We start from the raw sequence: 27,865 nt of genomic DNA on the forward strand, positions 1-27,865 counted from the left end.
AAATACCAAGCCCGCCCCTAGTTTCTCTTCTGTAGTTATCTGTTCCCACCTGCAACATTCTTTTCCCACCGCAATCTTCCTGTTATTGTGTAACAAGAACAGCCACGGATAATGTATTTTTGCTTTACTTCAGATAAGCTGAGAGCGATGTGCATTTTTGTCCAGCCAGCTGGACTATGCCTATGTGAACTTTTTCAGCTAGCCAGTTATCCACAATTCCCCCGTTTTTATTTTGGGCGACATAGGCTTGGTTGACCATTTTCAATAACAGCGTTTTAATACAGGAAAATACACAGCTAAGCACTACTAAAACTATTACAATAATGATCAAAAATAATAATCCCGTTTGCTATGAGATTGTATCTTTGCTGTCAAAAGTTCGAGTTTTTCACGCGTGGTCCCCTGTATGTGGGATCGGAACAGATGTCGAATAGGTTCCAGAACAGGGCCTATCGCAAGGTGCAGCTGAAGCAGCGTTCTCGCGTCGAGCTCCTCCAGCGTGCTCTACAGCAGGTTTTATCCAATGGCTGGGAACCCAAATAGTACCTGAATCGGTAGAAATACAGACATAACCATGCCCCACATAAATCACCTCCACAGGACCTACCCATTGTCCTGGTTTTGCATCCTTATACAGTACTTTCATGTGTGGTGGCCTGGGGGGTTCTGAGCCAGCGTGGTGCCTTATTATAGGTGGCTCATTACTGTCCCCAAATACACACAAATGATTAAGCACAAAAAGAGCCTTCTCTACCCTTTCTCTTACATCCTGAATCTCTTTGAACTTTTCTATATAACGTTTTAGTGTCCCGTTAGCCCGCTCTACGATTGCTTGTCAAGTTGGAGAATGAGGGATTGCAGTAACATGTTTAATATTCCACATTTGCATAAAGCGTTTAAGTAGTCCGCTACCATATGCAGGACCGTTATCAGTTTTAATAGTAATAGGCACCCCTAAAACAGCAAAGCAACTAGTTAAATGCCGGCGCACGTCCCGGACCTTTTCCCCGGGCTGTGGTGTGGCCCATAACATATGGCTATAGGTGTCTATAGTAACATGCACATATTTCAATCGACCGAATGCAGGAACATGAGTAACATCCATCTGCCAAACATCATTAGACTTTAGTCCTCGCGGGTTGACCCCGCAACCGAGCCCTAAGCCTGAGTTATGGTGACTACATATAGGGCAAGCCTTCACAATGTCCCGAGCCTCCTCCATAGAGAGTTTGTAGGCTCGTGCCAGCCCCTTCGCGTTTTGATGGAAGATCGAATGGGCTTCTCGGGCTCGTTGACAGACGCAAATGACCTTGTTGATACTGCTCTTTAACCAGTTCATGCGCCTGTTCTAGGCTTTCCCTTTTTAATGGCCACTGCTCTATCCACACTGGTTCTTCTGTCTTCCATCGGAGTGGGATCAGGAAAGTCCAAGCAATGGCCGCTCCTAGAAAGGGAGGTCTGAAGTGAGGACCATCCCCATTTGGGCCAAGATATCACGGCCTACCAAAGCATGCACCCCCTCAGGCAGTGGAATAATTGAGACACAACAATTGATAACTTTGTCAGCTATAGTCCATCGTAGAAGGGGGGATTTGCGAGCGAGGGTCAATCCTCCTACTCCTGCAACTGTGGCATTGGTCGTACAGGTTGGCCAATGCGCCAGCCATTTGTGTGCACTGATTATAGAGACATCAGCGCCAGTATCCAACAGCGCAGTAATCGAGAGTGTCTGGTCTCCATACTGCACTGTTACCGATCGCCGTGGTCGTTGACCCAAGCCAATAGTCAATAAAGCCATTTGTCCCGTAGACCCAAAGTTACCTTGTCCTCGAGGTTGTTCTTGCAATGGTTGGAGGGTGCCTGCAAGATGCGGTAGTGGAATCAACTGGGCTATCTTGGTCCCCTTAGGTATAAAGTGTGGATAACTGACTAGCTGAAAAGGGTCACATAGACATAGTCCAGCTGGCTGGACAAAAATGCACATTGCTCTCAGCTTATCTGAAGTAAAGCAAAAATAACTGTCTTTGGCTGTTCTTGTTACACAATAACAGGAAGATTTTGGTGGGAAAAGAATGTTGCAGGTGGGAACAGATAACTACAGAAGAGAGGGGCGGGCTTGGTATTTAGGCAACTAACCAATAATGAGCTTAACTTTTGTAATATGTATGAGCTAATTATAACAAGGCATAAAAGGTGACTGTAAGGGACAATAAACGAAGTCTGCTGATCACTCATATTGAGCGACTGTGTCTTCCCTCCGTCGCAACAATAAAGAGTGGGGGAAACAGCGTCTGAGCCATAATATGAATTTCTCCGTGAAAGTCCTTATCAATCAGTCCCACCAAAACATTGAGTCCCAACATGGTGGCTGATGAACGCCCTATGAGTAATGCTCCAACAGCTTGTCCGCTTATACAAATTGGCCCTTGTATGCCAGTAGCAAGTTTTGTAGGCTTTGAGTCCAAGAGGGTACAATCTACTGTTGTTGCCAGGTCCAAGCCGAGGCTTCCGCTGGTTGCGGGTCGGAGAGGAAAGGATTTTATGCTGCTGGGTAAGCAGCCGCTTTTTGTGTCGGCACGGGGCGGCTCTTCCCGCTGGGTCGCCCATTTCCCAATCAACATCAAGCAGCTTCGTTGTGAGTGTCTGAGCGGCAGTTTCGACACCATACGGAGTTGACATTGCAGTCCCGTCTCATATGTCCGGTGACACCGCAACGGAAGCACCGTAGACGAGATGGGCCGCGGGCATTTGATCACCCAGCAAAGGCTTGCAAAGGAGCAAGGGCTGCCAAGACCTGACTTTGGGTAGCCTGCGCCTGCTCCTTTAAAGCACTCCCTAGTTCTTTTATTGCCTCGACTAACATAGCCTGGGGCCTGACTGGCACTTGTGCCATTCTTTCCAAAGCTTCTTCTATGGTCCATGTCCCTGGTAGCGTAGCTAGGATGTTACGTGTGGCTGGGTTACAATTCTTTATGGCACACTGCTTTAAAATGGAGCCTTTGAGATAGTCTTGCACCCCAGCCACCTGTATGGCGTTTGCTACACGATCGATAAATAACCCAAATGGCTCCTCTCTTCCCTGCTTGATTCCCATATATGAAGGGATTCCCCCAGGTTCCTTTATACGGTCAAGCGCTAGTCTAGCTAGCCTCATCGCTTCCTTTGCCTTATCCGGTCCCATCAGTGCCTGAGCTTCGGTTCGAAAATAGGGTCCTAAACCCATCAGCTCCTGTAGAGTAACCCCATGCAGTGGGTCCCCTGGCTGTCTAACCACTGCTATCGATTCCTGACAAGCAGCCTGCCAATGAGCGTTAAACAGAAGCTGCCGATGTTGGCTCAAGATTAACTTCATTATACTGCGTATGTCACTCGGGAGTAAGATATTAGTTCCCCAAATATAATCTAACATGTTGCGACGGAGGGAAGACACAGTCGCTCAATATGAGTGATCAGCAGACTTCGTTTATTGTACCTTACAGTCACCTTTTATGCCTTGTTATAATTAGCTCGTACATATTACAAAAGTTAAGCTCATTATTGGTTAGTTGCCTAAATACCAAGCCCACCCCTAGTTTCTCTTCTGTAGTTTTCTGTTCCCACCTGCAACATTCTTTTCCCACCAAAATCTTCCTGTTATTGTGTAACAAGGACAGCCAAAGACAGTGTATTTTGCTTTACTTCAGATAAGCTGAGAGCGATGTGCATTTTTGTCCAGCCAGCTGGACTATGTCTATGTGACCCTTTTCAGCTAGCCAGTTATCCACAATTCCCCTGTTTTTATTTTGGGCGACATAGGCTTGGTCGACCATTTTCAATAACAGCGTGTTAACACAGGAAAATACACAGCCAACTTATAAAATCTCAGTTCAGAAGTATAATTCCTGAAATACTTGAAAAATAAAGTTAGCTTGAAGCTTTAATTTAGATGCTCTTTCTGTTCCAGTGATATAAAAAGTTTAAAAAATTCAAAGGTAATTTTAAAGTTCTGAACATGGACTAATGCAAGCTCAAACCCGAAAAAGAAACCAAACTGATGTTTGAATAGGAATATTTGCAAATATTTTAGTGGAAAATCCCTGACCATTAACAATTTTCTGTCCAAATAACAACTGCCCTTATGCAACCAACCAGTCCATACATTTTCTGAAGAATACCTCATTGATATCAAAGAATTAACAAAGGGGAAAAATTAGTTCTAAGCTATATACATTCATAAGTGTTTTTTTCAATAGTTACATACAGATTTACACACTAAGCCATAATGGCTTGTAGGTCATACACACAAGAATAGTACGTTGCTTATCTGTCTGAATGTCTATGCTAAATTTGACAACTGTGCCACAAGCCAAGCCTACATGGGTGCTGTATGTTATGCACGTTCCTTAACAAACAGAAGTATAATAGACAAATTCCCAAGACCTAGTCCCCAACCTAATTATATTATTTTATAGCCAATTAAGGAAAATAACACAAATGTGCATATCTGCATGTGCACACACCTTTTAGTTCAGAACCAATCTGTGATAAAAGGCCTTAGCCTTATGGTATCATCGAATCTTAACGAGTACAGTAATTAAAAATGCAGTCTTACTGTAAGTACGATTTATGCTGACATTCCCTCAAATGCTACACGTGAGTATTTCTCACTCAACTGCCTCAAGTTAAAATAGTAGTATTTGTTAATATGTATTAAAAAAATCATTAATTCTCTACAATAGCAGTTGACTTCCATAACACTATGTAAGCAAAAGAGGCCTAAGATGGGTTTTCTGAATACTAACAATTTATTTTAGACTGTCTAAACTCAGGTCTTGAAAGATTTCACTCTGCCAGACATAGAAACACTGTTGCACTCCAGTTGTGATATCCCTTTTCCCAAGTTGTCACATGCACATCTTGCTCAAGCAACATTATTGTTAAAGTTTCTCTCTGCTACATAAAAGCATATTGCACTTGTAGATATAAAAGACAGCACCCTTACTTAGATTATTACCTTATTCCCTCATAACTCTTAGTATCTCTGATTTCATCACTTCAAAAATTCACCAGAAGCAGATAAAACCACAGCCTCAGATTAAACTACACCTTAACTGCTGATTCAAATAAAGGCATTCTCTTCCAGATATGCCTAATGCTTACAAATAATTTTGGCTGGTTTTGATCAAGAAACTATTATTACAATAATGATAAAAAATAATAATCCCATTTGCAAAATGCCTTTAAGCCAGCCTCCTAGTCCCAACCAATTTCCACATTCAGAATACAGCATAAATACAGAATACAGAATAAATTATCTCCATCAAGGCAAAAAGGCTTCTTTTTAAACACAGAAATGTTTGCTAGTTCAAGGCAGAAACCTATTTCTTGTAGGTGACATCTGAAGCTTTTTTTTTTTTTTTTTTTTTTTTTTTTTTTGGTGGGATTGTAATCAAGTCCGTATTTTTCCTTGAGAAGCTTAAGCTGTTCCTCTTGTTTCAGGAGTGTTTCCAACTCTGATTTGTCGACTAGGTCCATATTTCCCAAAGATATCATACATTTCCTCCGCTGTGATTTTATACGGCAGGTTCCGAATATAAAGGATCCGACTGACCTCTGGGGGCAGCCAGATGTCAGCTCGCTTGGCCGCTTGCATCGCCATGGCGCCGATCGGAGGGGGGGTGTGTGGGTGCAGCCTTGGAGAGAAACCGCGGCCGGGAAGGGGCCTGCCGGGCTGCGCCGCCGCTCGCCGCTGCCGCGGGGACCCGGATGCTATCCCATACGCTAATAACCCGAGTAATTCCTTTTTACAATCTATGTCCCGAACGCTCCGCTTTTCTAAAAAGCATATGAGCGAATCGTACGTCGCTTGTCTCTCCACACCTTCGTCAGCGCTGTTGCAGCCTTTGCGAGACTTCGGCGACGCGTGGCCGGCGGGACCCTCTGTAGGTGCTCCCGGGCGCGGGGACTGTGCCCTTCCGCCTCCTGCGCTGCTTTCAGGACCGGTACCCGAATCTCCGTCGAACCGTGGCTCGCAGGTTCAGCCCTCTCTAGGGTCCCTGTTCGGGCGCCATTTGTCGCGACGGAGGGAAGACACAGTCGCTCAATATGAGTGATCAGCAGACTTCGTTTATTGTACCTTACAGTCACCTTTTATGCCTTCTTATAATTAGCTCGTACATATTACAAAAGTTAAGCTCATTATTGGTTAGTTGCCTAAATACCAAGCCCGCCCCTAGTTTCTCTTCTGTAGTTTTCTGTTCCCACCTGCAACATTCTTTTCCCACCAAAATCTTCCTGTTATTGTGTAACAAGGACAGCCAAAGACAGTGTATTTTGCTTTACTTCAGATAAGCTGAGAGCGATGTGCATTTTTGTCCAGCCAGCTGGACTATGTCTATGTGACCTTTTTCAGCTAGCCAGTTATCCACACTAACATTTGCCTGGTTGGTTCCCCTTTCAAACCTGACTCACTCACCGTAGCCCGTAGCTGAGTTAATAATTTCCAATCTAAGGTAGTGATAGAAACCGTGATATTCCCCTGCGCATCTGGCTGTGAATATGTGACTGGGAAAGCCTCATGCACGATTCCTGCGGCAAAATCGCGTTCACCCTCAAGCATAGTGCTTTCTGCTATCTGCTTCCAGACCTTTTGCCTATTTTGGGCAACCTGAAGACATTCTGCAAAAGGATTCGTACATTCCCTACTCTCTACCGGGTTTTTACGGTCTATGTCCTCGCTTACGTCATCATTCCCCGACGGAGGGGCTGAGGGATTCGAAGAGGGCGGCGACGGGAAGGGCGACTGGTCCCACCTTCCCGCAGTCCCCTGTTGAACTGTCAGCATATGCGCCGAGGGAGGCAACAGGCAATCGGGGGGGGGGGGGGGGGGGGGGGAAGCCGATTCCCCCTGCCGTGTGGCTATTGCAGTCCCGCTTGCAACTCCCAGTCACTCAGAGGCAGCAGCAGCCGCTCTCTGTTCGGCTTGATGTTGCAAAAGGGCATTGGTGACAGCTTGCCACGGTTTCATCAGTTTTTTGGCAGCTTTATTGTCGGCTATTACTTCGGAAAACAGTGTGTCCCTGTTGCAGAATGGCTGTGTGATCACGGCCATGACTCCCTTAAAGATCTTTGTGAAACAAAGTTAGCGTAAGTTAGCTGAAGCAGGCCTTGCAGCTATGCTGAGGCATGCTGATAAGGAAGCTGAGAAAAACACACTGATCTTGTGCCTAATGTTGTAAATAACTTTGAGGAATTCGCGTAGACAAGAGAGAAAAAAAAAAATGTAGCTAGCTAACTGCAGAAACCACAAGTAGGAGGACGTATGAAAATGTAACCCTTTAGAGCTTAGCCAATCAGCAGATGACTAGTAGGCATAATTAACTGGAACTGTATACAAGACATAATCGCGCCGTAATAAATCGAAGCTTGCTTTATCACTCATATTGAGTTTGCCTGCTTGACTTCCCTCCCCGTCGACAAGTGGCGCCCGAACAGGGACTGACGCCTTCATTATGTTCCCGTGAAGAGAGGACCCCCACTCCTCCTTCGGTGGATGGCGTGCTCGTTGAGGCCCCGGTTGCAGCGTCCGGGAAGCGGGGAACTGGCTCCGAAGACATCGTTCGCCGTCTCCCCGCTTGGACCTTCGGCAATAAGGTGGGGTCTGCCAGCCGAGAAGGAGGCTACCTAGCGAAATCGCTGCTCCGGACCAGACAATAGGGAGGTCGCGGAAATCCAACCTCGCCGGACAAGAAGGGGGGCGAGACTACAGAGTACGCGCATCATGGAAAGAGAGGTAGCCTTTGAATTATTAAGATGCTTTTTAGAAAAGCGGGGAGCAGGCCCTTTAAAAGATCTGGCCGGATTAATTACTATGGGAAAAGCGAAAGGGTTTTTTACAGACCCCGAAAAAATGTTTGAAGTAGAGGAGTGGCGTGTGTTTGGAGACTGCTTGTGGGACTTAGTTATAGATGACGATAAGGCAGCAAAAAAAAAAATAAAAAATTAATGAAATCATGGCGTGAAGTAAAAATTGTATAAAAAGATATCAAGCAGAAAAGCGCCTTGCTGCGGCAGCAACAAGCCGACTTGCAAGTGCAGATCCTAATGCAGGAAAGATTATGCCATGTGAAAATCACATTCCAATACCCCCTTTATCACAAACAGTGCTCTCTGTACCACCTATAGAGCCCACTGCACCACCTCCAGACCCTTCGTGGCCCCCCCCCCCCCCTCCTCCGGCGCAGTAGCCTCGGGGGGGCCAGAGGGTGGAGACACATCTGACGAAAGTGCTGCTGAGGAAGAAAATAGCAGTGGGAAGTCAATACAAAATTCTAAAAAAAAAACCAAAACAAAAACAAAAACCAGTAAACAAACTGTTGTGTTCTACGCGCATTAATTGGCAAAAAATAGCACAAGAAGCGGCTGCTCAGGGAATATTTGATATTGCTGAGCAAGTCAACCCCCCACAAGCTTTCCCTGTAACGTATCAGATGAATGCCACTAACCAAAGACAGGGAACCTGGGAGGCTTTGATTGGAAAATATTAAGTCAGTTACGTAGTACAGTGAATGAGTCAGGCCTCCACAGTGAGCCCACCAGATATACCTAACTTTATGAAAGGGCCGTTATTGTGCCAGTGTATTCTGGAGAATAGTAACAGTTACACCAAAGGCATTTTAGTAACCCTGCCCTTAGATTCTTCTGTAGAAACAATGCTAGAGCGAATGAGTCGGGTGCCAGTAGGTCAGCAAGCCTTGCTAGTGGAAGCAATCCAAGCAGTAGGGAGAGATTTAGTGCAAGCCCAAAGTCAGGCTTTTGCAGCGCTTGCACCTCTGCGCCCCCGAAGCCAGCGACCACCACGCGCCAAGACTTCCTCTGCTATCGATGCGGGAAGCCAGGACATACCCGTGACCGATGTCGACAACGTCAAGTGTGGTGACAAAATTGTCAGCAACGAACCCACAACACCAACGTCTGTCGGCAGACGGGAAACGGGAAACCGAGCGCGAGGAGCCGCAGCGCGTCGACCCCAATCGCTACTCCTGTCACCTTCACGACACCCCCTCCAGGAGAAGTGACCAACTCTTATCGGCAGACACCGTGTTACAACCCGCCACCCGAGGGAGCCTCGGCCTGGACCTGGCAACAGCAGTAGATACAACATTAATTGACAACCGACCACAAAAAAATCACAACTCATGTCCGAGGACCTCTGATAATTAATGGACAAAGTTATGGTGCTCTATTATTAGGGCGGTCTTCTGGTAGTTTAAAAGGGCTGTTGCAAAGTGTGTTGCCTATAGTAATAAATGTTATCATTGCACTCATATGTTTAAGCTGTGCTCTCTCTTGTATTCGAAAATTACTCGAGCGTGTAACTGCACAAGTTTTGCTTGCGCAAAGAGAAAAAGGGGAAATTGTTGCAGAATGGCTGTGTGATCACGGCCATGACTCCCTTAAAGATCTTTGTGAAACAAAGTTAGCGTAAGTTAGCTGAAGCAGGCCTTGCAGCTATGCTGAGGCATGCTGATAAGGAAGCTGAGAAAAACACACTGATCTTGTGCCTAATGTTGTAAATAACTTTGAGGAATTCGCGTAGACAAGAGAGAAAAAAAAAAATGTAGCTAGCTATCCGCAGAAACCACAAGTAGGAGGACGTATGAAAATGTAACCCTTTAGAGCTTAGCCAATCAGCAGATGACTAGTAGGCATAATTAACTGGAACTGTATATAAGACATAATCGCGCCGTAATAAATCGAAGCTTGCTTTATCACTCATATTGAGTTTGCCCGCTTGACTTCCCTCGCCGTCGACATGTCCCCATAATTACACCACACTGCATGCTCGAAAACCATATCCGGATTCCCAAAATGACCCCTCACTACCCCATATGCTAATAACCCGGATAATTCCTTTTTACAATCTATGCCCCAAATGCTCCGCTTTTCTAAAAAGCATTTGAGAAAATCATACGTCGCTTGTCTCTCCATACCGTCGTCAGCGTTGTTGCATCCTTTGCGAGACTTCGGCGACGCGTGGCCGGCGGGACCCTCTGTAGGTGCTCCCGGGCACGGGGACTGTGCCCTTCCGCCTCCTGCGCTGCTTTCAGGACCAGTACCCGAATCTCCGTCGACTCGTGGCTCGCAGGTTCAGCCCTCTCTAGGGTCCCTGTTCGGGCGCCATTTGTCGCGACGGAGGGAAGACACAGTCACTCAATATGAGTGAGCAGCAGACTTCGTTTATTGTACCTTACAGTCACCTTTTATGCCTTCTTATAATTAGCTCATACATATTACAAAAGTTAAGCTCATTATTGGTTAGTTGCCTAAATACCAAGCCCGCCCCTAGTTTCTCTTCTGTAGTTTTCTGTTCCCACCTGCAACATTCTTTTCCCACCAAAATCTTCCTGTTATTGTGTAACAAGGACAGCCAAAGACAGTGTATTTTTGTTTTACTTCAGATAAGCTGAGAGCGATGTGCGTTTTTGTCCAGCCAGCTGGACTATGTCTATGTGAACTTTTTCAGCTAGCCAGTTATCCACAAGTTTTGAAGTGTGCGAAGTTTTTCCAAAGGAAGGGGCCATTGATCCACCCAAATAGGAACATCAGTTTTCCAGGTTATTTTTAGGGTGTTGCGCACTTCAATGGCCCCATCTAAAAATGTGTACGGATAGACATTCCCCATTGTGACAATACATCACGCCCCCACAAAACCATAGGGACAGGCAGCACAAAAGGTTTAACAGAAGCCACATGTCCCTCTGGTCCTTGAATTTGAATTAGTTCCAAACTCTGACGACTATTACCGGTCCCCTCTATCCCAGCCAATGCCTGAGAGACATTAGTCAGTGGCCATTGCGGAGGCCATTTGGCTTGAGAAATTACTGTGACATCAGCTCCAGTGTCAATGATCCCATTTAGTGCTATTTGTTGGTCATTGTAAATAAGGGTACACTGATACATAGGTCGCTGTGGAGAAATGGATTGTACCCACAAAATGTGGGGTGACCCGGTGGATCCAAAACCTCCTCTCCTCTGCGGAGGATGATCAGTGATTAGAGAGCTTACCCTTGCCGGAATCAGAATCAGTTGCGCTATTCGACTACCCTGAGGTATCGTACAAGGTGGAAATGGAGTCCATGCCATAATTTTAATTTCGTCCACACTGTCAGAGTCAATAACACCTGGTAAAACAAATAGACCAGACAATGTTGTGGAAGATCTACCAATTAATAGAGCTTGTGTATCGGGGGGTAATGGTCCTTTGACATTTGTTGATAATAAATGAACCGAGGAAGCGAGCAACGTTACTGTGTGGGAGGTTGCCAGGTCCAATCCGGCGCTGCCTGAGGTTGCTGGACAGGGACTTGAGGTGTCGGTGCTTCTCTCCGAGCTTGTTGAAATGTCAGCTGTGGCACTTGTGTCTGCGCGCGTCGCTGCCCCGTGCTCCATGGTCGGTTTCCCTGTATCGGTTGTCCCTGGAAATCATACTTAGTTCGACATTGATTAGCATAATGACGCCCTTTCCGACATGTCGGACAAACTCCAGGACCAGGAGGTTGTTGTTTATTCCCCGCAGCCCGCGCAAGACAATTTCTCTTTAGATGACCAGGCTTACCACAACCATAGCAATTCCCCACACCACGCATTGTTGCAAAAGCAGCAGCCATAGCTTCAAACTTGTGGTCAACCGTACCGATTCGGTTACATGCTTCCACCATTTCCACCAGAGTGGGGTTACGGTTAGGAAGAGACTTCAGTAGCCTTTTACAATCAGCATTAGCATTTTCAACAGCTAGTTTTGTTAGCAATATATCCCGAGCTTCCGCATTATCTACTTGACGTTCCAAAGCCTGTTTTAGTCTATCAATAAACTGCATATAAGGTTCTTGAGACTCCTGAGTGATGTTAGTAAAAGCTTTTTGTGGCTTTTGTACATCAGGAACCTGGAAAAAAGCCTTTTTTGCCTCTTCTCTAATTGCCTCGAGAGCCGCACGGGGGCAGTTTTGAGCCTGCGCTACAGGATCAGCATGTGCACTGGTGCCCGTAAGATGTTCTATTGTTAGTGCAGCTAATGCAGGATCATTATGATTAACTTACGTGAGCAGGAGTGCTTGCAGTCCTCCTCTCCAATGTGACTCCCACAACGTGTACTGAGTCGGGGTTAGTAGCAATCGTGCTAAAGATTTCAAATCATGAGGAGTCACGACATAAGTATCAAACACAGAAGATAATAGACTTATAAAATAGGGAGAAGAAATACCATGTTCTGTAACCGTGCGGCGCAGTTCTTTAACAACCGAAAAAGAAAGAGCCTCCCATCGTGCTCCCCCTGCCCGACCCTGAGAATACAAGACTGGAGCAACTATAGTTTTAGCCATTTCTAAATCCCCCTCCTTTAAGGCTTGTTTCTTTATTTTTGTCCACACATCACGTAGATCAGGAGGGTATAAATCAGGTTCTTTTTCAGGGTCTATCGGTCCTGGGTCAAAGGGATCTTCTTCTGGCGGATACTCCACTGCATTGACACCCAGGGGTCTAGAGCACTGTGACTTAGAGGCTGATAAGGAAAGAGCTATAGGAGCTTGCAATTCCTCCTCCTCTCCTTCCTCTGGCTTTTCTTCCTGTGCTTTCATAGTCTCAAAAATAACTCTCCATGAAGAGAGCAGACGGTGGGACTCAGTATTGCCTTTTGTCGCAGAATCCCACAATTTCACCCCTGTGTCGTCCCAAAGTTCACGCGTAAAAATTGTAGATGCAGTCACTGCGGGCATATTTACTTGCACCCATTTGAGCATTGCTTTAAGGTCTTGCCCAGAAATACTTTTCTTATGTTTATTAAGAAGACCTTTCATAAGCTCATAAACGTCTCCTTCTGGGGACGAAGCCTGATTCCCCATTACGGATTTCCCACAGCTCACCTCTCAACTCCGGAGGGATTTCTGGCCAGCTCCTGCTTCCTTTCAGCGGATCATTCAAAGTTCTGTGGGATTCGCTGCAAGTTGCTCAGATAGGCGATTCGAGATCCCTTCACGTCAGATCCTTAAACGGATCACGTCGGGGTCACCAATTTGCGGCGAATGAAGAGACGGGATGCAGCTTGATGCAAGCAAATGTCAATTTATTGTACGGAAGCACGCGTTTTTATACACTTTCAGAAGCTGCGCATTTGAAACAGATTGGTTCTTGAAGCTAAGCATTGCATACTAGGCAATCCCTGATTGGTGGTTAACTACCAGCAATTAACCGCAAGGTGTTACCTTTCCTTGGCACCAGGCGCCATCTGTCTCCCACTCCCCTGTGCTCTGTAAACATGCCTCATCATGTTAATTGTTGTCTAGACAAGCTCGAGCACATTCCCCTCAGCTAACTGATTGCCACGCATGGTCCTAGTTTCCAGCCCGCTCCTGCAAAATCTTACAACCCGATATGTGCAGGTGGACTCTCAGGCCTCACGGTCTCCTTTTGAAACCAACAGCATTGGCACGGCCAGAGGAATCTGTAAATGTGGATCAAATTGCAGATGCCTCCATATCCTGCACAGGACCAAGCACATGCCACTGTGTCTCATTATTTTCCTGACAGTAGGAACACAATATTAGGATGACAGTTTCTGTTCAAGATTGGGGCGGGGGGGGGGGGGGGAGAGTGATAAAATATTCTTCATTCCACCCAAAAAAATCAGCCACACCAATCCTGACCAGTGGTGTTGAAGTGCATAGAACAATTTTTTTTCTTTTGGGGGAAGAGCCTGAAGAGGGAGGGACAATTGGGAAGGAAGAAAGGGCAGTAAAAAGGAACAAATTTCAACGCGGCACTATATTCTTTGACCATTTTCTCTCTGACAGGCAAATCTGCAGAATGTTTAAGATCAGTATGTGAGAGAGTCAGCCAGAAAGGGAGCAGCAGAGGGAGATGCCGCTTGAGCTGGTAATGCCAGAAGATCTTTAAATAGAAAAGCTTTCAGGGAACTCAAGGCAGGCATTTAATGCACAAAACTTAATTACAGCCACATCAATCTGAAACACCCACACCCCAGACACCTTCCCACATTTTTTATCTGTGGCAATTGGTAAAGGGAAGTGAGGAAAAGGCACTAAACCCAGTGCTGGGCCCCAATCCTGGCATCTCGGAGGCTGGTGCTGTGAAACAAGGCTGCCAGCTTCCCCTGAGGCTACAAGTCCTTGGGGGAGACAGTACCTGTTAGTCTGCTCCTCTGGGTCTACAGCCGCCACCACCTCCTCCTCTTCTTCTTCAATCTCTATGAAGGACAAGGCCTCAGATGCCCCGTTGCACTCAGTGCTGTGGTACCCCTCCATGCCCTTCCCAGCTCGGGCTGTCGCTAGTGGTTTTTACCCCTGGCCCTGTCCTCCCCACAGTTGCCTGAAGCAACTATCATCCCCAGCAGCTCTCACTTCTGACTCAGGGCAGTCTTTAAATAGAAGACAGTGAAGTTACAGCACCAAGTCACTGCTGGTCCTACCCTGGGTCTTAGGGCACCAGGACACGTTGCAAAACCTAACAGCCATCTATCTGGGCTGCTTGGGCCCTTTACCTGCTCATAGCTGCTGCTGAGGTATTTTTACAACAAAAGACAGTGGAGCAGGGCAGGGAGGAAGGAGCTGGGGCCCCAGCGGACTTTCCAAAACCAGCTCTAATGAATTCAAGGTGGGTGGCACACATGAAGTAGGAGAGTTATCTTGTGCCCCCACAAAAAGGTGTATTTAGCATGTTCAAAAGCAAGTTCCAACCCCGAGCCCACCAGGAGACTTGGAGTGCCTCAAGGCAAGGCTTATTTGAGCAAGAGAGGTCTAATACAATTACTAGTGGATGAGCCTAGGACACTAGCCTTTAATAATTAATACCATGCTATAAGAGGTATCAGACACACTGTAGCTTTTAACACACAGGGAATATCTAAACCCCCAAATTTGTCAATGTGTTAAATCACGGGACATTTCAAATGTCTTCTTCCAGTGGACTTGAACCAATTTTGATTTAAATCAAACTATGTAGTATTCAGGTTAAGCCATGTTTTCCCTTTATTATTCTGCTTTTCACACAAAATGCAGTGCTTTTCGCAGACAAAATGCAAATATGTACTAGCCAAAGTAGTGACTTTTTTTTAAAAAAATAATTTTTTAAAAGAAAGAATAAATAACTTCCAAGATATTTCAATTATAAAACACTGTATAAGGTTTTAAAATATTTTTTTTTCTTCAAAGAGCTGGTTATAAATCAATCAGCAAACTCTTCCTAGTGTTATAAGTACAGAAACATCCAAGCAGGTATTTCTGAATACAAGCTCTCTCTGCAATGCTAAATTAAAATTCTACTGACCAATTCACTTTAAAGTATTTCCTAAACAGCACGTATAGAAAAAAAACCCTGCCTGCTCTCCTGACCTACCCACTGAGGTACACAATTTACAGCCATTAGTGGATTTCTTGCCCTGGATACCTGCTCAGAGCAGATGAAAATCCAGGTCATTAAGCCTCTCTGCTTCAGACTATGCAGAACTGAATCCAAAGTTAAAGTTCAGCTCGTACTCCCTCTCCCCAAACAATTTATTTTGTGGTATTTTATCTGAAATTTTTTGACAAAAGTTACAGCCTACCATTTAACAAATATCATTATGTTCACTTGTTTTTGTTCCAGTTGTCTGGCACTTCCACAAAAAGCAGGGCTGCTTGTTTGCCTTCACAGAAAAATAATATAATATGACATTTTGTGAAATTTGTTTTCTGAATCTTTCAGATTTTGGGTTGGGTTTTTTCTTTGTTTTGGGGGTTGGTGGTTTGTTGTTGGGGGTGGGTTTTTTTGTTGTTGTTTGTGTTTATTTTTGTTTTTTAATGTGCAAGAGCCCTGCCACTTTCCATGCTCTTGCCAGATTACCCACTAGCTTCTTTTGCTATAAGTTAAACCAAGTCACCCCATCTTGCACCTTACCTTGATCAGCCAATGCTTCTTTTTAAAAGACAGGTCATAGTGCTACAGATCTTGGCTTATATTAAAAACATCACTGAGCTGGTGGGTCAATTTTTACAGAGTTACATAGAAGTATCAGTTGTTGGGGTTTTTTTAATTGTTTTAAAAAAAAAGATAGGAAGAAGCAGTTTCAAACAAAGCGATATTTTAAGGTGTAGCATATGTTGACACCTTAGGTAACGCAATGCAAACTTGTAAGAGATAGACATGCATAAAACTTTGTGCCTCACATACAGCTCACTCGAAATACATTTTTGCCAAGTTCAAACATGTAGGTCCCTTATTAGCTGTCCTATGTAGGGAAAGTTTTACATTTTGTAGACAAAGAAATAGCCAGCATCTTTAAAAAAAAAACCCACAAAACCAAAACAAAAAAACAGCCCTCTCCCCAAAATCCATGTAGAACATTTTTTAATGCAGACATCATCCTGTACTAAATGCTTTTGGTTGCATTTTACATAAAGCAGGACAAAGTGAATGTTTCACCAAGACCAAATCTACTACCTTCTAAAGGTGAGAGACAGGGAGGGGGGACATATACGAAGGGAGAACATTTTAGTAGGCTGTTAGTCAGATTAAAACTGTTTAATATGCAGAAGGAAGCTGTTTTAAGAAGCAAGCCAAAAATCTTAGGCTAGATCATGAAGTAATAAGTAACCTCACAGCAGACAAATAGCTTACAGTTCCTAGAACTTCTAAACACTCAAACTTGAAATAAATTAGAACTTAAAGTATGCACAAAAAAAGAGATAATGCTTGTTATTTTACAGTTAAGGGTTTTCACAATATAGTTAGAAATAGCAATATATGTAACGTACCTGTATATATATGCAGCACAGAATAGCCATATAGAAGTTTATGATTTGCAATAGGGGCCTTATCTTTACATACCACTTTCTTTTCTACTTAGAGGAAATGTTATAAATATCCAGTACAAAATAATATAAAACTGGAAAAAGAAGGTGTATTTTCCATATATGCACTTTATTCCACTGGACACCAAAGATCTTAAACAAAAATTGAAAATATGGATTTGACATCAACAATAAGTACAGTTTTAACAATTAATTGGTCTTCAATAACAAATACACAAGGCACAAACTGTGCTACAGCAGGTCTAAAATATCAACATATTTTGAATTTAAATATGTAATCTTGAAAAATTTAGCTTTTCAATTTACTGTAGCTAACCAATTTACAAATATTTACACAAAATCAAGATACAAGCTCAGCTTATTGTAGCAGTGGTAGGGTTGTGGCTTTTTTTGGGGTTTCTCCCCCCCTCTTCCTTAAAATAGATATCACTACTTTGAATATGTAAAAGGAAGCACTAAAAGTATCTTACCTGCTCTGTGTGAACATGAAGCATTTACATATATTGATTTGTCCTTTTTTTATTTCAACTTCTTTGTAGTAGAACTGCTGCTTGAAAATTCCAGTTTAGATTACAGTTCTTGGTATCCAGAACACTACCAACTATAATCTAGCTTAATTTTCATAAGGTTTTGCTTGTTGTTCCACATAAAAGGTAAATAAAACTGGAAAATGCCAAGTTGAGTAAAAGTGTGTACTGCATTAAGCAGATATAAAGCGTGGGCTGTCTGTTCATCAAGTAGTGTGTTCTGTGTGTAATGCCTTAAGGATACAGTCAGACAGACACACTGTTTAGCTCTGAAATTCTTCATTTTGTGGTTAAATGTGTCTGAATTAATGATTACACAGAAACAAGTTAGTATATTCCCATGCTTTCTTTAAAACAGATTTATTCTTGTGGTCTGCTGTTTTGAGTCACAACAGTTTCTTCTAGAAATCAACAATTCAAGCTTTTTCAGAAAACACATAACTTTGAATGAACACCTGTATTAACAAACGTCAATAATAAAATATGCAATCATTTCTATAAACATTTCCTTAACAAAAGTTTATGACGTTTTTCCCCATAAAAGCCATGGAGCAACTGCATCTTGATTTTGATACTGTTTCTTTATTTCAGCAGGATCCAATAAGAAGAAAATGGAAGAAGTTGGTTGTCTTTTCCGTATGGTTATTCTTAAAGGTAATATACAGTTCAGGTCTTTGTCGTCTTGTAATATCTGCCAAAACTGGGGGGAAAAGTACAACGTTTTAGAAGGCTAATCTTCTTTGCCATTAATACTTAGATACCATTTTAAGTAGTAAGCCTCACAGATCCACAAAAATAAGGTTAATATTTTTCCCCTTCTTGATTTTTAAAGAAAGATTAATCCAAAGGTACACAAAATGTGATGAACCACTGAGAAAGGTATGTCCTTTCAAGAAGGGAGTGCATTTATCGAGACTGAAATGTTAACATTTTTTAATCATTACACTGATATTCCGACTGCAAAATAACAGCCTCAAATTCACACATGTCAAAGTTGCCAATACAAGACATTATATTCTGACATTTCCAGAGCTTAATTGTGTCTTGAAAATAGGTTCTTTCAATTTTCTTCTGAATTTTGTTCTGGATTCCAGGATACACCTGTTTGGCCAAACACCTGCAAATAACTGCACTGTCCCTCCTGTCTTTATGTAGAATTCATTTAAACCACGATGTGCAATAAAAACCACAGAAAAAATAAATCTCCCAAAAGCAGCAAGACATATTTCTTAGGCTTCTTAAAGTGCAAGATATCCATAAGTTCTTGTAGTTTTTAAGCAACTGTCATTCCTTATGGTTCCTAGTAAAGAGAATTTTTTTTCAGGGCTATAACACTTCAGTACACAGGCTTCCAGACAGCTTGGACCAAACAACTGTTTTTACATTTTTTAAAAAATGAAAACTCTGAAAAGAGAAGTTTACTCTGATTTCACAGAGAAACATAAGAGTCCAAATGCTACTTTGTAAACCATTGCTTTAGCAGAGTCACAAAATAAATTACGTAAAAGTATGAACAGTTAAGTATTTTGCATGCTAAGACAGCTAGATAGAAGGAAACTGACATTTCTGAACAGAATTAAAAAGCAGAAAAAGTTACCCTTTACTGACTATATAAAGGTGACACTTTATAGCATTTGTTTTATTACAAATATCTGGCATTGGTTTCCTTTTTGTTGGAGAAACCCTCAAAGTATTTAAGGACTTGATTAACTGGAGTAAAGAGGAGTCTCCAATGATGGCATAAAAGGAAGTCTAACTGGTTAAAGGCGGAAGCCAGCTCTGCACACTAATCCCTAGTCATAAACTACATTCTGAGATCTCTGACTACTCATAAAGCCAGAATTTGAGCTCAGATATATGAACATAATTCCAAATGCAATGCCTATGATAAGAGACAAGCATACAAGTGAATTGGCAACAAGGATTTTTAGAAAAAGGATGTTTAACCAAGGCCTAAGTCTTAGCTTGCTTCATTCAAAGTTTCCTTGCCTTCTCCACTACCTGAAATAGTGAAAGCTCCAGTTTGAACTACTCATGTTCTAAAATTGTGTGATCTCCCTGAAGAAAAATAACAAATTGATTCAGTTGTCAAAAACCAGCAGAAATCTATTGGTGGCAATATTATAAGAGAGGGACAGTAAGAGGTATAAAACATTGTTTATTACCAGTCAAATTAATGTAGGAAGAAATAATGAAGATAAAGTTGTGATTCTAAAGCTATTAATTATATTTTCTTGTGCATGTAAAATTGATAATTCTAAGATAAAGGGTCTAATACTTCAGGTACCCATTTCAACTGAAGCCTGATGCTTAATAGCATACAGACATTAATACTCTTATTAAATAGTTTTCCACAAACATTTTAAAAAATAAGTTTGTCATATATGTAGTACAAAGTATAAACATAAGTATTAGAAAGAGGTAGGTTCAATGACTTCCACTTGTTTAACTATCTTGAAAACCAAAGTGACTGGAAAAGTTAACTCTGATGTACTTTTTGCCTTCAGAAACTCATCTTTGATAATATCAAACTTCTGTTTTTCATGTACAGCTCTAGCAGTGTTTGTCCCATCAAAGGGCTCTGCAAGATCAAACACAAACATTAAAAGCATTAAAAAACCAACAAAAACCACCAAAACAAAAATGCTAGAACTGTACTTGCTCAGTGAAGACAGCAATCAAGCAAAAACACAGAGAAGTCAACATATCATTGCTTCCTAAGAGTGTTTTGAGTTACTGGTTCCACTTTGCTTCTCAGTCTTTATTTCTACATAACATTCATCCAGAAAAGCCCCAAACACTGAACACGCTAATGGTATGTAATCCATAATAAAGTCAGGTTATTCTTTCTATCTAAACATGCTATGATTGTGCTGAATTCATGCATCAGTAGTTATTTGTTACTGCTTAAGTCTGTGATGAAATATCAGAATATGATTTTGCATATTAAAATGTTTTGAAACTTACTACACACATCCCCCTTGGAGCTGTTTACTTTAGATTCATCTCATTCAACAGCTTCTCAGTTAAATACAAGGAGTATAGTAAAATATTTACTATAATTTTTAATGTAAGTACCACTAACTGCTGTAAAAATAGATTTTATCAGTTCATAGTTATTGTAGAATAACTAAGTTAACAATTTGGGGCTTAAGCCCTTCAAAAAGACTAATTTTTGCTAACACAATGAAAAAATGTTCCAAAGTACTAATTGAAGGATTAAAAAAGTAGTCCTTGCTACTAATAAGGTTGCCAACATTAAAGTAACAAATACTAGAGAATTATGATGTAGAGACTATGCATTACAGTGTTCTACAATACAAATTTTATATGGGTTTTTTTGCCTTAGAGAGCTGCTTAAATATGTGGTGTATTTCACGCTGGCAGGATTCATAAAAATCCTCAAGGGCCATCAAACCATAGAAATATTTGCTAGATCAGGTAGCTTTTTTGTTTATTTGGTTATGAATTCCTTTTATTCACATAGGGACATATAGTCAAATAAAGCATTAAACAGACATCAGAAGGGATTATGCCATTACAGAGACTGGGACTTCAGTTTTGCAATGTTCCATGACACTGGGTTTGTTACTGAAAGTTATTTAAATTCAAAATTAAATAAATTGTTTCAAGCAACAAATGTTTTGGGCATGTTTCTAAAAGATTTTTCTTCAAACTACCTATAAAGATTTTTTAATGGATGTTCACAGGCAGATTTATTTTACTTTAGAATGCATCATACATTTAGATTGGAGCAGAAAACTGGCCATCAAATAAGAAGTACCTAGTCCTCTAAAACCAGTCACATAATTTGACACAGTGACTTACTGCCAGTAAGAACTCCCCACTCCTTATTGTGTGAAGCAGTACAGCATATGTGATGTCAACTGTTTCTTTAATGCTAGGACCTTTATGTACTTTGTGCAGCTTTGCTTTAAAAGAAAAACAAAATTCTTAATTTGACAATCTTCTAAAATGGGGGGGGGGGGGGGGGAAGAGGTGCTCTTCCTGGTCACAAAAATTGACTCATTTCTTCCCTTTATTCTTCCTGCATATTTACTGACTGTCAAGAGATAAACTCATTACCTAGAGCACAGCAAGAATGATTTTGCAATCAGCTACTATTTACAACACTACATTTCCTAACCATCATGACAGTGAGAGTCCATCATAAGTTATTTTGTTCACACACAGACACAAGAATATTAAAAAGTAATAGAACTTTAACACATGCTTAAGGGAAACGCTAAAGGGGATCATCTTTCCAAATGAAAATACAAGAAATCATAAAACTTCAGAACTTCTGGAAAGCAAGCTCTGAGGAATTACTTTTAGAATTATTTTTAACATGTGAATCTGAAAGATTTAAAAGTACAAGCATGAATCAGGTACAGCTCAGACAGCTTCTGATCCAGTTTACCTAAATGACTATCAGTTTGTCTCACAAAATTGCCAAGTTTCTAGCTTTTCCAAACTGTGTCTTTTTTCAACAGGATAATATATTATTTGATATAGAGAAGAGTGAAACTGAAACCAGAGTAGTCTCTAACAATTTTGAGCTTCTGACAAGGAATGTTCACAAACATTAGCTAAAATCAAAGTTATCTGTATCCCTATAATAGTAATAGCCTGTTAGATTTTAAGCTATCTGAAAAAGAGCATCTTTACATTTGTTTCTCAAACAGCAGAAATACAATGAGAATCAGTCTTAAGGCTGATAAAAATTAAAACAGAATTTTTTTTTCTTTGAGTAAGCCTAAATATAAAGCTACATGTAGAATTATGGCAACTTGCAGATATAGGCTTCTCAATTTATCAAATGTATTCTTGCATATATTTTTAATATTTTAAATATAAGTTACTGGAATTTTAGTCCACTAAACTGAAAATGTGACAGACTTGGAAGCCAAAATATGTTGACATGTTTAGCTAGCTTTTAAAAGTTTCTTCTCAAAGTACACAGAAGTTTATCTACATACTTTGTTAAACTAGTTCAGCTTAATTCCTTTATAAACAAGAAGCTTATTTCAAGTTGAAATAGGAAGTTTAATTTTTCCTTTCCAATTTAGAAGTAAAAACGTGGTATGCAAGGATAAAACCCACTCTTAAGTCTTGAAGCACATAGTAACATGAAGGAGTCAGATGTGCCACCTATAGGTAATTTTGCTTTTTTAATAGTTCAAATGCCAAAACACACTCTTAAAAGTTGTATGTAATTAAGCCCATTTAATATGCATTCTAAAATGCCTGTTTTGTATGTTGATATTCTATTTTCCAAGCTGACAGAAGGCAAACCTAATTATTCAACCACTTTGTAACATAAAAATATTGAGAGCTTGAAACACACAGGTTCTCCCCCCCCCCCCCCAACCACAGTAGATAAGCATCACATGATGTCAGCAGACAGCTGCCCAGCATTCTCAGCTCCCACAAGAGATCAGAGCCTTGGCAATGTCTGCCCTGCACTATTCCAATCATTTCAGCTGCACAGATACTCTCAATTACATTTCTCAACTCTGACGCTGCAGAGTCAAGCATGCAGTCTTCTTCACAGGTTTCAGTGTATTTTTTCCCCTATGACCGGTAGTTCATTCTTTTTCCAAGTCAAATGAAGAAAAGGAATCCCATCATGTGGTTTCACACTGTCCATATGATTATAGCCAAGTTGGTGAGCTCCAGGCCACATAACACATTTCACCAGTAGGTAATTATTCTCTGCACAGAGCAGCACAAGTGCAGGAAGTTACATGTGCACACACACAGAGTGCACTCCCACCCCCCAGGAATCTTTAGTAGTGTCTGTGCCTAACCACAAGACTCCTGCCTTATTCCTCCCATGCATCCCAGAAAAGTTTTTTCCAGTCTCTAATAACTATTTCTGTACAATTTGGATCCTGTCCAAGTTTTATTCTTTTATCCTAAAACTTCAACCCTTGATATAGTGATCCTAATAGCCTCCCATTTATTTACAGCCAGGGCCCAGGCCACCTCCCCCCATTTCAAAACTTCCCTCTCCACCCCAGTGTCCTAAACCACCTACTTCTAATTCTGCTCCTACTCCACCTTGGTTCCCTATCAGTGGTCTCTTGTCCAATCAATTCCCCTTCATCTGCTGCATTCTGATTCTTGCTCCCCTTTCTTATCTCAGTGTTAACTGTTTTCAGTTACAGGGTAGCTCTCAGTCCTTCCCTGCTTCTCTTTTCATTCTCCTCTAACATCTCAATCTGTCTCTTAGACTATAATTTTCTCTTTCAGTGGTCCAAGCTTCATCTTGTACACATGCTAACTATTCACCTTCTCTATGTAGACTCCCCATGGCATTTGCAAGGCACTAAAGAGCACATGAAGCAGGTTTCCTGTATCATGCTACTGCCCAGTTCAGCCTGAACTAAGGCGGCTAAGATATGCAAATCCAAAAGGTAGCCTAGATTTACCCTCTGTGGAAACTACGTTCACCAGACAACCAAAAATAGCAACCCCAAGGGGATCAACAAACATGTAATCTAGTTACTGCTAGGACTTGTGATGCCAGAGCATTACTAGAACAAAGAATATTCTTAGAGAGGAATCTGAATATGTGCACACTGTTTTTTCAGGAGCTCCATCTTGACAAAACTGAAGACTACTTCTGCAGAGCAGGAAAACACACACTACTGCCGTTCCTCGTCAAAGTCCTAATCCATGTTCCAAAATAACAGGACAATAAGTCCTCTTGAAGAAAGAGTCAGAACTATTTTTAAATACTACAGAAATTAAAGCTTCCTTCTCAAATGTTTTTTGCAAGACTATTTACATTGCTTAAATGTCATTTTCTATGTAAATATATTACACACACATTATTAAAACACTACCAAGGTAAAGTCTAATTGACAGATTCACATATTCAGTGTTTTAACAGTTTAAAATTATAATGCAGCTTTACATTTTACCTTCTACACAAATAAATTTGTTTCTCCATTCAAAACCATCAGGTCATGGAACAGCTTTGGCCTCACGAACTGAAATAATTTGATGGTTCCAACTAGGGAAAAGGAAAACAATTCACAGACCTTTTAAGTCTTGATTCTGAATTAATAACATCAGTTTACATTAAAAAATTGACAAATTGCTATGTCATAAGCCTAGATAGCACAGTACTTTATAATAAGGAATAATTTAGAATAAACAGTAATTCACTATATAAGAGTAAGGAACGATGGGTAGGAAACAAGAAAAAGTTTTCCACAAACACAAAAGTATATTTACAAAAACATCTGCAAAAGAGAACATGAGAGTTTCTATGAATAACATATTCATGACAAAATATTTTTCCCCCCTTCAAAAAACATCAGCATGGACATCTACATTTATTTCTAAGTTACAAATAAATTATAGCGTCAAATTTATCTTTCAGCATTTTCTGTGGGGAAAAGTAACATAAGGAGTTTAAGTGCAGATGACATCACATGTTGCATTCTATTAAAAAAATAATCAACAAGATATATAAAGATAGCATGCTTAAAGGCCAGCATTCCTAGTGCAAGGAAGCTATGAGAAAAAGTACTAATACTTTGTGTATGGTGAATCTTCTACAACTGCAACAACTCAAATGCAAATTTGAAGAAAGCCTATTACTTTCTGCACACAATTTTACAAGAACAAAACCATAGGAAATGATCACACAAATAGGAACAGCAGTGCAGTTTAGAGGACAATCTTTATGATGCTTAGCATAATGCTATGCCGAACATAAATGGAAGCCAAAGCAGCCACTTGCTTTATGTTCTTTGTTCTAAGCTTTATACTCCTAACCAATTCTAATCAGCCAGTTTTCAGCCGCTCTTAACTAAACCAGGAAACTACCGTATCAGCAAAAGGCCTGGATCACCACACACCAAGGAGCTTGGCTAGGTGCATCAGCCACCTGCAGAACGCCTATAAGTATCAACTGTAAATCAAAATACAGTCTGTAAATCCTCAGTTAAATTTGGAAGAACTCTCTGCTCCCTAGGCCACAGATTAGCTGTCATAACTCCATTAAGTCAGTGGTGATAAGACAGTTTACAACAGCTAAATATCTGTGTCTACGATTCTACAGGTTAGCTTGGAAACAGCTCATGATTAAAGCCACTTATGAAAGTTAGCTATCATTTAAGAATACAAGTAGGACCATTTTTAATATTTCAAAAAGGTGCAAGACACAGCATATGAAGCGTAGTTTAGGATACCTCAGTTTACTTATTCACCCACTGCTGTGCATATTTAACTTCTCTTGATATATTCTTTAGAAAATTAGTACAGATGATAAATTTTCTAGCATTCAAAACTAAATACAGTTTTCCTTCTAACCCATCACTCTCCTTAATTCCCATATTAGACTACTTCTGCAAGAATAAGAGAAGTTGTGAACGTGAAGCACCAAATACTTTCCTATCACATCTTTTTAATAAACTACCATCAACCACAAGCTTAATAAGAAATTCAGATGAATTGCTAAAAAAAAAATAATAATAAAAACATAGCAGCACAAAAAAAAAAAATAATTAGAGCATCAAAGAAGCTTAAACTGCAGCTCCAGAACATTGGTCATGAGCAGAAGCTGCTTACAGTGCTGACAGTTCAACTCTCCTGCCTTGTCTAAAATCTTATTTAAAAAAAAAATAAAAATCAGAGATATCCAGGCCAGTCAGTTACACAACAAATATTCGATCTCTGGTTAAAACAAGCAGTACTGTTTTACTTCAAACATGTAATTCTTCTCTTAACTTCTTTCTTTCTTTCTACCTGGCTTAATTTCTCAGCAAAACCTAAATGTGTTTATTATAAACTGATTTAGCAAGAAGCAACAAAAAAAGTTACGTTTCTAGCTATTTAAACAGCTTTGCATTTAGACTTGAAAACTACTTTATCTAATAGCATCATTAAACCTTCACTTGGTACCAAAATCTGAGCTAGAAATTGTCAACAGCAAGTTATTCGTGCATTGATTTTAACCATTTTGGCTTGCACATAATTATTACCAATGCAAAGTTAATACTCTCTGCATACACATTTTTCAATCCATAAATTAACAATAACCATTTGAACAGCTTTCTCAATCGTCAGTTATTTCTGGTATCACTGCTCCTCATGAAGAAGGCAAGAATCTGAAAGAAAAAGACCAGGGACTTCCAAGTGTAAGTCTGTATGAATACACTACAAATAAATGTAAAAGCTTATATTTTCCAGAGTATTCTTATAAGCCAAAGCTACTTGCAGAAACACATTAAGATGGGTACAAATTACGAGTATATTCAATTAAATATAGTTCTATTAAAAAAATCACTTTATTACCTGACCAATTCTGCCCTGAAGAGAACCACAAACAATCGCATTTTATGTTTTGTCATAACTGATTTCATCATTTCCACCAAATACAACTTAATCAACAAATGATCTTAAACAACCATTACATAACTTCAGACAATAAATCCAAGAGAAGTACAGTCCCAAAGGACAGTATCTAGGCCCCCTATACCAAAAAATGGGATTGATTGCACAGAACTATCTTTGAAGAATGGCATGTGCAGGCTGAGAGCTTATGGATTAAAATTAGAGACCAAGCCAACAAAAGAAATTTTGTGGCTGGTATCTACTACAGGCCACCTGATCAAGGAAAGGAGGTTGATGAAGAGAGAGTTCTTCAACTGCAGGAAGCATCATGCTCACAGGCCCTGATCCTGATAGGGGACTTGAACCACCCAGACATCCACTGGAAAAGTGGCACAGAGAACTGCAAGCAGTCCAGGAAACTACAGGAGTGCGTTGAGGACAGCTTCCTAGTACAGGTGAAGGAGAGCCCAACCAGAGGAGACGCACTGCTGGACCCCTTGCTCACTAATGCAGAAAAACTTATCGGAGAGGTCAGGATTGGAGGTAGCCTGGGCTGCAGCAATCATGCCCTGGTAGAGTTCTCCATCTTGAGGGGTACAGGATGAGTAAAAAGTAGAGTCAGGACCCTAAACCTCAGAAAGGCAAGCTTTCAGCTGTTTAGAGTGCTAGCGCACAGGATCCCATGGGAAACTGCCCTCAGAGAGAAAGGAGCTAGTGAGAGCTGGAAAATATTTAAAGACATTTTTCTTAGGGCGCAAGAGCTCTCAGTCCTAATGTGCAAGAAGTTAGGCAGGAGAGGTAGAAGACCAGCTTGACTAAGTCAAGACCTCTTAGCCAAATGAAAACACAAAACCAAAACACATAGGCAGTGGAGGAAGGAATATACGCCCTAGGGAGATTATAGGGATATGGCCTAAGAGTGCAGGGAGAGGATCAGGAAAGCCAAGGCACAGCTGGAGCTGAACTTGGCTAGGGATGTGAAAAGTAACATGAAGGGTTTCTTCAGGTACATAGGACAAAAAAAAGGAAGATGAAAGAAAATGTACTCCCCCAACGAGCAAAATGGGAGAGCTGGCTACAACCGGTGTGAAGAAGTCTGAGGTACTCAACAAATTCTTTGCCACAGTCTTCAGTGCTCTAGCCATG

General features: G+C 41.1%; 1 protein-coding gene and 1 long non-coding RNA gene across 2 annotated transcripts in view; one reads left to right on the forward strand and one right to left on the reverse strand.

The window, feature by feature from the left end:
- Window positions 1-6,889: 6,889 nt before the first annotated feature.
- Window positions 6,890-9,756, forward strand: LOC129734584 (uncharacterized). The gene is made up of 2 exons (XR_008730118.1): window positions 6,890-7,771; window positions 8,800-9,756. It is a non-coding gene; the product is annotated as an uncharacterized LOC129734584 (long non-coding RNA).
- Window positions 9,757-16,223: 6,467 nt separating this feature from the next.
- The window catches only part of LOC129734582 (poly(A) RNA polymerase GLD2-like), a gene marked incomplete at its 5' end in the record, with an annotated part of 44,666 nt that continues 33,024 nt past the window's right edge, over window positions 16,224-27,865 (reverse strand). The window contains 3 exon segments of the mRNA XM_055698214.1: window positions 16,224-18,068; window positions 19,870-19,949; window positions 24,298-24,389. Coding sequence (XP_055554189.1) covers window positions 17,889-18,068; window positions 19,870-19,949; window positions 24,298-24,389 — 352 coding nt within the window.

This window comes from Falco cherrug, chromosome W, assembly GCF_023634085.1.
Source record: "Falco cherrug isolate bFalChe1 chromosome W, bFalChe1.pri, whole genome shotgun sequence".
NCBI classification, from domain to species: Eukaryota; Metazoa; Chordata; class Aves; order Falconiformes; family Falconidae; genus Falco; species Falco cherrug.